At 42.5% G+C, this 14,029-nt stretch overlaps 1 protein-coding gene across 2 annotated transcripts in view; it reads right to left on the bottom strand.

Moving 5' to 3' along the window:
- col2a1b (collagen, type II, alpha 1b) overlaps positions 1-5,575 on the bottom strand; it is a 53,702-nt gene extending 48,127 nt beyond the window's left edge. Inside the window, exons 1-2 of one of the 2 annotated variants that reach the window (XM_026240727.1) lie at positions 5,328-5,575; positions 894-1,103 (exon numbers count right to left, since the gene is read on the bottom strand). In XM_026240727.1, coding sequence (XP_026096512.1) covers positions 894-1,103; positions 5,328-5,421 — 304 coding nt within the window. In that variant the 5' untranslated portion in view covers positions 5,422-5,575. The remainder of the gene's footprint in view (positions 1-893; positions 1,104-5,327) is intronic. The other variant, XM_026240728.1, reaches the window with a different exon arrangement.
- Positions 5,576-14,029: the final 8,454 nt, after the last annotated feature.

The following is a 14,029-nucleotide window of genomic DNA, read 5'->3' on the forward strand; positions in this document are numbered from 1 at the left end:
TCTGATGATCTCCTCACAGTCTCTCCAGGATCTCACATAGCTTGCTTTTCTTCTAAACCGCCCCTAACTTCTTAAAGCCAGTTACATGAAAACTTGGATTGGTCTAATTTAAATAATTTAGACTTATTAACTACATCGCAAAAAAAATGTAACAATTAAAAAAATAAATAATAATAAATCTGTGAAATTGAAAGTAAAATTAAAATTTTGTATTTGTCTGTCACACACACATATAAAACACCATAGTCACACATTACACCAAAACAATGTAATAAACATTAATTTAATTACATTAGATATAACACTAAAACGTAATGTGCATAACTGATAAGAACAAAAAATTAATAAGCAGATAAAACATAATTATTTCATTGAAATATCATGTGAATTCTGGTAATGGGTTTCACTTCTAGAACGTTCTAGGTTCGATTACACTTACTATTACAGTTATTTGCTGTAATAACCAATTATCAGGTTTTTACCATTAAATTCCCAGCTTTTAATCACACATCGAGGCTAAGCTTACGCAATCGGCCCAGCTCTGTCTGAACACGACTCGTCTGCTTGTTTCTTTCTTTTGCGAAGGTGACCAGGAGAAATCCCTCCCTCCCTGAGTTTAAGAGTGAGATGAAACTCTACACCGTGTCTGCTGAAGTCAAGCTCTCTCTGAATGACTCCCACATGTGTCCATCTCACTCCAAACAAAGACAACGCTACGGTTAGTCTGTCCTCATTTCAAATTGTTTGTAATCAGTTGTTTGGGGTATATTTTTTTAAAAAGGCATCCATAAATTGTTAAGGTGCTTTTTTAAAAAACAAACAAACCCAAAACCATCAAACAAATATGAATACAACTGTAATTTATTTATAATAGTGGGAGATAAATAAATTACGATCAGTGGAGGGCGGCTGGTCAGCAGCACAGACGGGACAGCACTCCCCAAATGGGATCTCAGGTTTGGGACAGTCTTTCAGCTCCTCGCAGATGATCTCGTCACACAGCACCACGCCGGTGTCACACACACAGATACGACACGGCTCCGGCTTCCACACGTCCTTGTCCCTGTAGAACTGGCCATCCTGAGTACAGCTGCCTGGATCTTCTGTGAGGAGCGCGAGGACGAGGAGGAGGAGGAGGAGGGAGAGGAGAAGGAGGAAGAGGAGGAGGGAGAAGAGGAGGAAGAGAAGGGAGAGGAGGAGGAGGAGGAGGAGGAGGAGGAGGAGGAGGGAGAAGAGGAGGAGGAGGAGGGAGAAGAGGAGGAAGAGGAGGAGGAAGAGGAGGGAGAGGAGGAGGAAGAGGAGGAAGAGGAGGGAGAGGAGGAGGAGGAAGAGGAGGAGGAGGGAGAGGAGGAGGAGGAAGAGGAGGAGGAGGGAGAGGAGGAGGAGGAGGAGGGAGAAGAGGAGGAAGAGGAGGAGGAAGAGGAGGGAGAGGAGGAGGAGGGAGAGGAGGAGGGAGAGGAGGAGGAAGAGGTGGAGGAGGGAGAGGGCGAGGATGAAGAGGGAGAGGAGGAAGAGGAGGAGGAGGAGGAGAAAGAGGCGGAGGAGGGAGAGGAGGAGGAAGAGGTGGAGGAGGAGGAGGAGGGAGAGGAGGAAGAGGAGGAGGGAGAGGGAGAGGAGAAGGAGGAAGAGGAGGAGGGAGAAGAGGAGGAAGAGGAGGAAGAGGAGGGAGAGGAGGAGGAGGAAGAGGAGGAGGGAGAAGAGGAGGAAGAGGAGGAAGAGGAGGGAGAGGAGGAGGAGGAAGAGGAGGAGGGAGAAGAGGAGGAAGAGGAGGGAGAGGAGGAGGAAGAGGAGGAAGAGGAGGGAGAGGAGGAGGAAGAGGAGGGAGAGGAGGAGGAAGAGGAGGAAGAGGAGGGAGAGGAGGAGGAGGAAGAGGAGGAGGAGGGAGAGGAGGAGGAGGAGGAGGGAGAAGAGGAGGAAGAGGAGGAGGAAGAGGAGGGAGAGGAGGAGGAAGAGGAGGAAGAGGAGGGAGAGGAGGAGGAGGAAGAGGAGGAGGAGGGAGAGGAGGAGGGAGAGGTGGAGGAGGGAGAGGGCGAGGATGAAGAGTAAAGAGAAAGAGGAGGAGGAGGAGGAGGAAGAGGAGGATGAGGAAGAGGGAGAGGAGGGAGAGGAGGAGGAGGAAGAGGGAAAGTAGGAAGAGGAGGAGGAGGGAGGGGGAGAGGTGGAAGAGGAGGAGGAGGAGGGAGAGTCGGAGGAGAAGGAGGAGGAGGAGGGAGAGGAAGAGGAGGAAGAGGAGGAGGAGAAGGAGGAAGAGGAGGAGGAGGAGGAGGGAAAGGAGGAGGAGGAAGAGGAAGAGGAGGAGGAGGAGGAGGTGGATGAGGGAGAGGGAGAGGAGGAGGAAAAGGAGGAAGAGGAGGAGGAGGAGGAGGAGGAGGAAGAAGGAGATTAGGAAGAGGAGGAGGAGGAAGAAGAGGTGGAAGAGGGAGAGGGAGAGGAGGAGGAGGAGGAAGAGGTGGAGCAGGGAGAGGGAGAGGAGGGAGAGGAGGAAGAGGAGGAGGGAGAGGGAGAGTCGGAGGAGGAGGAGGGGGGAGAGGAAGAGGAGGAGGAGAAGGAGAAGGAGGAAGAGGAGGAGGAGGAGGAAGAGGAGGAGGAGGAAGAAGGAGAGGAGGAAGAGGAGGAAGAGGAGGAGGGAGAGGAGGAGGAGGAAGAGGGAGGGGGAGAGGAGGAAGAGGTGGAGGAGGGAGAGGGAGAGGAGGAGGAGGAAGAGGGAGGGGGAGAGGAGGAAGAGGTGGAGGAGGGAGAGGGAGAGGAGGAGGAGGAAGAGGTGGAGGAGGGAGAGGAAGGAGGAGGAAGAGGTGGAGGAGAGAGAGGGAGAGGAGGAAGAGGGAGAGGGAGAGGAGGAAGAGGTGGAGGAGGGAGAGGCAGAGGAGGAAGAGGAGGAGGAGAGGAGGGGGAGAGGAGGAAGAGGAGGAGGAGGGAGAGGAGGGAGAGGGAGAGGAGGAAGAGGGAGAGGAGGAGGAGGAAGAGGGAGAGGAGGGAGAGGGAAATGGAGAGGGAGAGGAGGAGGAGGAAGAGGTGGAAGAGGGAGATGAAGAGGAGGAAAAGGCAGAGGAGGAGGAGGAAGAGGAAGAGGTGGCTGGGTGAGTGAGTGAGCGAGCGAGTGAGTCGAGAGTTAAAGCATAGTGCTTGAAATATACCAATCATGATTTGGGTTTGAGATCCCAAACCATAGAAGCATCATTAGTGTAACATGACTCGTATTAGTGTTAATGCATACAGTAGAAAGCATTATATTTTGATCATTAGGGTTCATCATTGTTACACTCATTCATACACACACCACAAGATGGCAGCAGAAAACTAATATCAGTGAATCCAGCTAATTAACAATCATGATCAAATCTGGAGAGAGTGGCCTGATTTACTGCCCTCAGATTATTTAAAACACCCCACCTGCCCACCATCTCTGAGAGAGACTGAGGGTATTCACAGAAGCACTGGTTTGTTTACCTCACAGGCCTGTTTATTTTCGGTACATTCCTACAGACCCCATACGACCAAGAATGTCACCTTTATGAAAAGTAAAGACTGAGCAATTCACAAGCTTTTGGCAAATCTAAACACACGGCTCCGGAAGTGTGTGTCTGTACACTGCCTGTTCAAACACGCATACACACACACACACACACACACACACACACACACACAAACACAAACACACACACACACAGACACACTTACTCACACACGCACACACACACACACACACACACTCAACTCTCTCACACACACGTCTGGTCAGCTATCCTTGTGGGGACTCTCCATAGGTGTAATGGTTTTTATACTGTACAGACCGCATTTTCTATCGCCCTACACCAACCCTAACCCTAAACCTAACCCTCACAGGAAACTTTCTGCATTTTTAGATTTTCAAGGTATTCAGGTTTTAGTCCCCACCAGAATAGAAAAACAAGTACAATCACTCACACACACACACACACACACTCACACACACACTCACTCACTCACACACACACTCACTCCCTCCCACACACACACACACACTCCAGGCCTTCCTCACAATAGTCTTCATCAGTCCTCGTTCTGCTCTGCTGTCTGAGAGACAGGAACACAAGCCTGAGCTCTTTCTCTTTTCAGAAGTGGAGAATGTAGGAAAGCTCCAGATTGGGCACACGTGAGAGGTCTCTCCTGTCCCCTTCTGTGTAGGTTAATGAGTGCAGCACGTAAGAAGATGCCCTGACTGAGCCGATCAGTGCCCTACACTCATACCCTCTCTAATACAATAACCCAATTGTTAGCTTTTGCTCAGTTTCTTTTCAGCCCCCCCCCCCCCCCTCTAATTGATGTTATTTTTAAAACTCGCTGTGAAATATCTTGTTTACTGGTGAGCTTATTACTCCTACATTTCCAAAATATGGTCAAAGGAATGTGGCTGGCTCAATTAGAATAGCTGCCTCTGTCTTTTTTATGTTTTTCCAATAGCTTTTCGCCAGACAGTTTCCTTCTTTCCCCCGTCTGTCGTAGCCCCTGGGTAATCTAGAAAACAGATGGAAGCACTTTAAGTGTGTGGAGCAGTAACTCTGGCGGAGGCCCACCGCTGCTGACGCCAGCCACTGATACACCTCTGGAGCCTTCACTACAGACAGCAGTGCTTCTGAACCCCTCCAGCTCACATTTCTCATTATATGAAGGTGTTTGGAGCATCTGCCGCTGGAGCAAGCCTGGATTCGCCCCGGTGGCCCCTGACAGCAGAAGAATGCACTCTTTACAGGCCGGACCAGCTGAGCCCGCAGGCCATCAGGAGCTCTTCACACACCAATCAATCAATAAACACTGATCGAATAAAGCTATCAGAGTCCAGAAATAAATCAGCACTCTGTGTGTGTGTGTGTGTGTGTGTGTGTGTGTCCCGCAGGTGTCCTGATGGATGAAATACCCTAAATACCTTCATGCTGCTGCTCAGTGCTTCAGTCTTTGCTCTTCAACATAAACACATTCTGAGCAGGACTTAATGAATGCACTTCAGAAATGCCCTAGACTAAATAAATGAAGCAGAAGAAGTGTGTTTATCCTCGATTTTCTCTCATTTCTTTCTTTCTTTTTTCTTTTTCTATAGGCCTACTTTTACCAGAAAATATGTCTTTGTTTCCCAATAAAAGCACTGTTATTTCATATATTCCCCAGTACCTTGGCTCCTCGAGTTTCACCCCCAGCGGAGCGCAAAGCTTTATCTTTCATTAGTGTGTACGCAATGCATTCAGCCCTCGGCGTTTAAAGAGATTTGAAAAGTCTGAGAGCATTGAAGTGCATTAAAGCGAAACACTTCTGAAACTTTTGAGCGTAAAATGAGAAAATGGTGGTAAACTCACGGTCATCCTCCTCTTGGCATTTAACAAGGGCCAGAAATGCGCCTAGAGTTGCCACAAAGAGCAGTAGAGTCCTGGAATCCGCCGACAGGATCATGTCTGGCGCTTCAGGAGCAGAAGAGAACGCACTCGGTTTACTGGTTCCTCCTAATGATGAAGCATTTATTCCAGAACAGTGTGTGATGAAGCTGGAGCTCCTGCAGACTGATCCTGGGCCGGTTTGAGTGCAGGCAGCTCTGAATGGAGAGTGTGCACTCGGAAATAAAAATCCTCCCCTTTACCCCCCATGAAGCTGAAATCTGAGAACCTTTGCCCTGCTCTCTTCTCTCGCACCCATTCTTTCAGAGACAGAAGCCCCATAAACCTCTGCCAAGAAAACAGTCTTTCAAGCGCAGTTAGTTCTTTTAAGTCTAAATCTAAAAATCTATTGTCTGTTATCAGCTGAAGTTAAACAAGCTCCAAGCTTTCACATTAAACAAGACTTTTTTCTTCTTATTGCAGATCCTTGATGCTATTTATCCAGGGTGTATCTCTGAGCAAAGTAATATCACAAAATATACTAGAAACTGTGTTTACTGAATAAAAGATTTATGTAAGTTTAAGTTATTGTTTCATTATCATTTAGAACACGTCCTCTTCCCTCTCCAGGAATCAGGAGTTTTACTGCAGTGTCATTAATAGATGTGTGTGTGTGCGTGTGTGTGTGTGTGTGTGTGTGTGTGTGTGTGTACCTGGTATTTCCTACATTATAGGGTTCAAATGTCAAATGGGGTCTCTTTTTTTTTGGTCCTGATTTTGGAAAGGTAACTCATTAATCATACAGAATAAAGTGTTTGGAGAATGTAAAATGCCTGTAGTTTTGTGTGAAGTTTAGGGTTTAGGTTAAGGGGGCAGAAAATACAGTTTATAAATCATTAGCCTATGGAATGAACTCATAATGATAGGAATACCTGTGTGTTTAGAGATATTCTAGAGATTGAACTTTATTTTGGTGATGAATGGCCTGAACTGTTTGCCGAACAGCATAGTTGGAACAGGTGGTGGACAAGGTTAGAAATGCTGACACTGATCTTATGGCCAGGTCAGAGCAAGCACTTTAACCAAGCATTTCATGATGATTAAACATTGTATATGGATAGTTAATGTCCATATATTCAGGTCAAAGACCTGAAGCTATTCTATGCAGTTGGGAATATGTATAAACACACACACAGGAATGAAAGAATGAGTCTTGCTACTTCACAAATGTAAATATCTGCTGTGTTGTGCACAAGATGGTCCTTTGTTAGCAGGAGCTCGGGAATGATGTGTGGGGCACGCGTTTCCTCTCCTTCCAAGCAGGAAGTGGGATGTGTCTAAGACTTTGCTGATGTCATTAAATTCACTACACAAAAACATACACCGATTTTGGATTAATTTATTGGGAGCTTACCTGTGATGTGACATGTCAAATGTTAGAAAAATGTTATGTGATTGTTATAGATCATTTTTGTAAATTTCTATGCCACATTAAAATGATTAATTAGTCATTAAAATCTCAAGGAGTGCAACTATTGAACTATTTCACAAATCATACATTAGATTTCCCTACCGTACTGGCTAATATGTTTGAAAAACAATGCCTACATTTGTTTTAGTCATGGAACAAATGCTTTCCTCCTTGTGTAGTATTGTGCTAGAAGTCCATAAACCTGACATATCAAAGTTATTATTATGATAATTAATACAAAGTCCTGACAGGAAACTCTAGATGGCACAGGCTAATGGCTTCTAATTCAATCTGCCATTATGACTGTAATAATAAAATCTTCCTATTCGTCGGGAAGAAGGAGGTGGGAACCGGCGCACAATCAAAATGAAACTTTAATGACAAAAATAAACACAAAACAGCGCACCAGCCCCTCACGGACGACTGGTGCGCACAAAATAAAAGGCAAACATAAATATTGCCCAGGCCTGGTCCTCTCTCGTCCTTCACTATCGTCGCTCCAGTTTTATATCCTTCCATCTCCTCTGTGGGACTCGAGACCGGCGGTGGGGCGCAGGTGTAGCGGATTTCCCAATCACTCTACCGGCCTCGCTCGTTCCCACATCTCTCGGCCCCGCCACTCGTCACAATGACATCATTATCACACGGCGCAGCCAATGAGCTGCTGCTCAACATTCAGATACTCAGCTGGTGCTGAAGAGGCCACCCTCCACCTCCCCAGCTCCACCTGTGTGGGACCGCTACAGGGGGATTTCATGTGCTATATACCAGGGTTATTCATACGTTAAATGGGCAGCGGTAGCAGTGCCATTTATTTTATTATTTTTTCACTCTTATCTTTATTGTTTTAAGCAGATACAACACATAACATGATGAACTCAGTTTTGAGTATGTTTACAGAATGCAAAAATAAAAAGAACAATTAAACATAAGACAGCAAACGGATGTCGTGATAAAAAATAAAATAAATAAAAACATTCAGATTACACAGTTTCTAATGCTATTTTATAAGCTATCCATTTGTCCCATTTTTCTTTAAATTCTGCTTCTTCCAATCTTAGAATAAAAGTCATTCTTTCCATGGTGAATATTTCCTGCACAATGTCTATCCACTGAGTATGGCTATTGCTTTCCTTCCTGTCGACAATAAAATCTTAACCAAATATTGATCCTCCTTCTTTACATTGGACAAAAGACCCAGACACATTGTTGTAAAAGTTAAAGGTACAGAATACTTCAGTACTTTACAAAAAGTAAGATGGACAAGAGTCCAGAAAGGTCTTATTTCAATGCAGTCCCAGAAAACATGCGTGTGGTTAGCACCAACAGTGCCACATTTCCTCCAACACATTTGTTGGGTGGACAGTTGTTTACCTTTAATAGATGGCGTGATAAAAAAAATCTAATGATATTTTTTCAATTGAATTCTCTCCATTTTTGTGAATTTGTAGATGTCTGTGACATCTCACAGATTTTATACCATTCTTCATTTGAGATCGTGACAACTGCTTATTTTTCCCACTTTTCTTTGACATACAGAGTTGTGTTTTTCTGACAGGACATTAAGCTAGTGTACAGCTTTGAAACAATTTTGCGCATTTTCTATTGATATGCACCACACAAAGTCTCTAAAACCGCATTAGGTTAATTTCTGTCCTTAATTTTTTTATTATAGTATTTTCTTAGTTGCAGGTATCGGAAGAAGTCTCGATTATCCAGACTAAATTTGTCTTTCAGATATTGAAAACTTCTTATTTCCCCATTATTGATTAAATTACAAAAGGCTGTGACCCCTTTATTGATCCAATATTTGAAATTTGAGTCATGCATTCCTGGCTTGAAGTCTTTTTTATGGGCTACCCATCTTAGTATTTTTCTTTCTTTATTCAATTTTAATTGTCTTGCTACATTATACCAAATTGCCATTTCCATTGTGAATTGTGCAACTGGGCCAATAAATTCTATTAATTTGGTTGGAATATGGTTCTCTCCCATAAGTGTCTGAACATTATATCCAGGGATGCATGTCTCTATCTCTTTCCATTTGGCAAAATAGGGTCACACCAGCAACACAAGTAACGCATTTGAGCTGCGTAAAAATACATTTTTAAATTAGGAAGGGCCATGCCCCCCTTATCTTTCTGCAGCTGTAGTGTTGAATACCTAACTCTGGGCCTCTTCCCATCACATATAAACTTCGATAACAGCTTATCCCATTCTGTAAATTGTTTTGACTGTATGTTTACCGGGAGGGATTGAAACAAGTAAAGTAGCCTAGGGAGGATGTTCATTTTTATCACATTTATTCTATCACTTAAATTGAACGTAGACCATCTCTGGATGTCTGATTTAATACTTTTGTTTATTGGATTGTAGTTAAAATTATAAAGTAGTGAAGGATCTTTAGACAGAAATACTCGGAGGTATTAAAGTTTTTTGGTGCTCCATTTTATATCGTATGTGTGTGCAGTTTCATTTGAGGGTGAATGATTAAACAGTAATATTTGGGTTTTGGAAATATTCAACTTATATCCCGCATACACATTATACTTTCCCAGAAGATCCATCAGTATGGGAAGTGATATGTTAATATCTTCTAGAAATAACAATATATCATCCGCAAATAATCCAACCTTTTGTTCTCTTTCGTTGATCATAATCCCCTTTAAATCATCTTTCTCCTGAATCGCTTGAGCCAGTGGCTCGATGTATAAAGACTTAATCCGCAGCCCTGCCTACAGCCTCTACGGAGTTCAAACCGATCATAGACCCATTCACTTAAATTCTTGCAGTTGGCTTATCATAAATTGCTCTAATACACTGAATAGACTCATTAGTAAAGCCAAATTTCTCCAACGTTAAATCCCAGTTTACTCGATCGAAGGCCTTTTCTGCATCAAGGCTGATCAAGGACGCTTTAAGCTTATTGCTGGAAATATTGTGAATCACTTGAAGACTTCTTCTGATATTATCCACCATACCAGTTTCTTCCAACATAATATTAAGTAATTTTGTAAGATTTCTTTTACTTCTGTTTTTACTTGTGGTATCTAATTTCAAATTTAAGACTGAATTTCAGTCCCCTCCACATACACAGATCCCTTCCGCTTCTACTGTGAGTGTATCAAAGAATTCTTTATAAAAAGTTGTTTCGCTTTCAGGTGGTGCGTAGATGTTAACCAATGTCATAAGATTATTATTGATTTTACCCTTTGCTAAAATATATCGACCCTCCTTATCCTTTACTTCTTTGAAAATGTCTAACTTTATTTTTTTGGTTACAAGTATTGCAACTCCTTCCTATGACTTTGTGAATATGAGCTATAAAATATGTTGTAACCAAATTTAGTAAGTTTTTCATGCTCCAAAGTTCCTAAATGTGTTTCATGTAGCAAGGTGATGTGCATATCGTCTTTCTTTATCTTATTCATCACCCTTGCCCGCTTGACTGGATTACCTAATCCATTGACATTTAATGACATTATTTTAAGCTTTTGACTGTGCATCATGAATGTAAGGTGGTTCAGATTGGTTGCTTGTCTTATAACCATCAACTTCAAACATGAACATTATAAATAAAACAGAAACAGAACTGAACTTAAAAAAACAAAACAAATAGACTGAAAAAGGCTTCCAAGGCAGGGTATTCGTAATTCCCCCATTTTCGCCAAACTAAGGTAAGGGGGAAACCCTCCCTCTGAGGACCCCCTCCCAGAACCAGTGTATAAATCAACAAGAGCTTTTCCACTAAATCTACCTTAGGCGTTTTAGCTCCTTCAAGTCAGGTTATTTGAATCATAAAAAAAAGATGACAATACTAGTGTTTACATCATTAACAGACAATGTCCAAATGCCACTAAACACACAGCTCTTTGGATCATAGCTAGTACCTATTTCCTTCGGACCTCTGCGACTTTGTTTTCTCAGTTCAAGTATTGATCTTCCGTTGGAATTCCTATAGCCGCTGTTTGGTCCAGTCTTCGAGTCGCTGATGTGCCACTGCCGTTGGCATTATCCACACCGATGTGGCCCCCAGGTAGAAGACCCCGGCGATGCAGTTCTCTTTCGGCTTCCTCAGCACAGTTGTAGGTCTGTTGGCCGCTCTCCCAATGGATACGCATGCGGGTGTATGGTGTCTGGAAGCGGATGCCGTTCTCTTTCAAAACAAGCTTAACCTTTTTATAAGCTTTGTATTGCTGGATCACGTCTGTTGTGAAGTCGTGGTCAAAAGAGAGAGTTTTATCCCCAAGCTGAATCTTCTTTTTCCAGGCGTTTCTGAGAACCGCGTCTTTGACTCTGTACTGAAGAAAGTTAACAACTATTGATCTCGGAGGTGTGTCGGAGAACGGTTTCGGGCCAAGTGAGCGGTGTGTGCGTTGTATTTGGGCATCAGTCCCTTCTTCAATAAGTTTTTCGCTCACCAACAGCTTCTCCACAAATTGAATCACAGAGGAACCTTCTATTTCCTCGCGTAACCCGTATATTCTGAGGTTGTTTCGCCTCCCCCTTGATTCCAAATCGTCAACTTTTCCAAGCAGTGCCCTTTGCTCTTTTAATGTCTCTTGGAGCACTTAATTTGCCACTGCGGACCAACTTTCCAGTTCTTCAATACGCGCCGCCGCCTCCTCGAGTTTATTGTCATGCTCTTGTAGGGTAAACGTCGTAGAAGCTAACTGTTGTTTAATCTGTTGTCTGAATTCTGACAGTTCCTCTTTCACTTCTCTCATTACATCTTCTTTAAACGCTGTTAGATCGGCAGTTAGCTGAGTTCGAAGGTTGCTTATTTGATTGCTTATCTTTCAAACTTGGCTGCGAAGTCTAGTCAATGCTGTGTGCGTTTATGCTAGCATTGTAAGCATCAAGTGTATTCACTCCATCTCCTTTGCGTCCCTCTTGTTCTGCTTTTCCAGTCATCTTTTGGTTTCTTGTTTTAGCACCCCCGCTCATATTCCGAGTCTTTTACCAAAACTTAGAAAATATTTGCTGAATTTAAGGGGTTTTAATCGACTGACTTTACGGGGGTCTCGTTTTACACGTCTAACTTGTTCCGTCGCATACCGGAAGCCTCAAGAGTGCCATTTTTTATTGTTAGATTCAACTTACGATGTCAAACCAGAGAATCTATTTTATATATTACAAAAACTTTCTAATTAACAATTTTTTGTGTTTTGTGATTATATTTCTGTGGGAACAAGCTAAACTGGTGTGAAACTGATGTTTAATACTGGTCCAGGAACTATTAACTATTTGAAAATAAAATGAGTTAACTATTATCAGTAATAATACATACAAGTAAATAATCCATTAAATCAAGCATTAGTTTTCAAATAATCTTTAACTGATTAAACATTGCTTTAAAAAAGTCAAATGAAAAGTAAAAAATAAATATATATTTTATATATACACTCATCTAAAGAATTATTAGGAACGCCTTCAGAACTGCCTTAATTCTACATGGCATTGATTCAACAAGGTGCTGAAAGCATTCTTTAGAAATGTTGGCCCATATTGATAGGATAGTATCTTGCAGTTGATGGAGATTTGTGGGATGCACATCCAGGGCACGAAGCTCCCGTTCCACCACATCACAAAGATGCTCTATTGGATTGAGATCTGGTGACTGTGGAGGGCATTTTATTTCAGTGAACTCATTGTCATGTTCAAGAAACCAATTTGAAATGATTCAAGCTTTGTGACATGGTGCATTATCCTGCTGGAAGTAGCCATCAGAGGATGGGTACATGGTGGTCATGAAGGGATGGACATGGTCAGAAACAATGCAGAGGTAGGCCGTGGCATTAAACGATGCCCAATTGACACTAAGGGGCCTAAAGTGTGCAAAGAAACATCCCCCACACCATTACACCACCACCACCAGCCAGCCTAGTGGTAACAAGGCATGATGGATCCATGTTCTCATTCTGTTTACGCCAAATTCTGACTCTGCCATCTGAATGTCTCAACAGAAATCGAGACTCATCAGACAAGGCAACATTTTTCCAGTCTTCAATTGTCCAATTTTGTTGAGCTTGTGCAAATTGTAGCCTCTTTTTCCTATTTGTAGTGGAGATGAGTGGTACCCGGTGGGGTCTTCTGCTGTTGTAGCCCATACGCCTCAAGGTTGTGCGTGTTGTGGCTTCACAAATGCTTTGCTGCATACCTCGGTTGTAACGAGTGGTTATTTTAGTCAAAGTTGCTCTTCTATCAGCTTGAATCAGTCGACCCATTCTCCTCTGACCTCCAGCATCAACAAGGCATTTTCTCCCACAGGACTGCTGCATACTGGATGTTTTTCCCTTTTCACACCATTCTTTGTAAACCCTAGAAATGGTTGTGCGTGAAAATCCCAGTAACTGAGCAGATTGTGAAATACTCAGACCGGCCCGTCTGGCACCAACAACCATGCCACGCTCAAAATTGCTTAAATCAACTTTCTTTCCCATTCTGACATTCAGTTTGGAGTACAGGAGATTTTCTTGACCAGGAACACACCCCTAAATGCACTGAAGCAAGTCATTAACGCAAACACTAAACACCATCATGGTGACATTCAAAATTGAAATAATGCAATAAACATTAATTTAACCACATTACATATAACATACAATAATGTACACAACTGATAAGAAAAAAACTATGAAGAAACATAGTTATTTAAAGAACAATTTTTTAAACGTAACACAGGGATCTCTAGGAATGTGAATATACCGCTATTCACTGTAAATTATACATTATTTTTCACTTCCAAAAACAGTATACTACCATAATATTAAATATAATGTCAAGTACAGTTTTACATAGTATATAGATAAGAGAACTTATGGTTAACCAATTAATAAATTTTTACTGTAGCATTTTTACAGTATTTTACCATTAAAATCATGGTCATTTTTTACAGTGCAGGAGTAGTGTTTGAGATCCCTGATAGAGAACACGATTGAGCTGTTTTAATGGTCGCCAGTCGCCAAGTAATAACTTAAACAAAAGAAATCCCAATTCAGAGAGTATAAAAGATGTGGTTGGCTAATGAGTTTTCAGTGATCAGAAGGAGCTCTGTTTTCACACTGTGGGAATTTTGCCTTTCTTTTTTTTTTTTTTTTTTTTTGAGCCGAGATGAATTTCAGCTTTGTTGTGTGTCATTTAGACAAGAAAGATGTTCTGATCCTTTCTAATATGTTGAGTGTGATTTCACCAAGTACAACATGTTCCGGGATCC

This window comes from Carassius auratus, linkage group LG36F, assembly GCF_003368295.1.
Source record: "Carassius auratus strain Wakin linkage group LG36F, ASM336829v1, whole genome shotgun sequence".
In the NCBI taxonomy this organism is placed as follows: domain Eukaryota; kingdom Metazoa; phylum Chordata; class Actinopteri; order Cypriniformes; family Cyprinidae; genus Carassius; species Carassius auratus.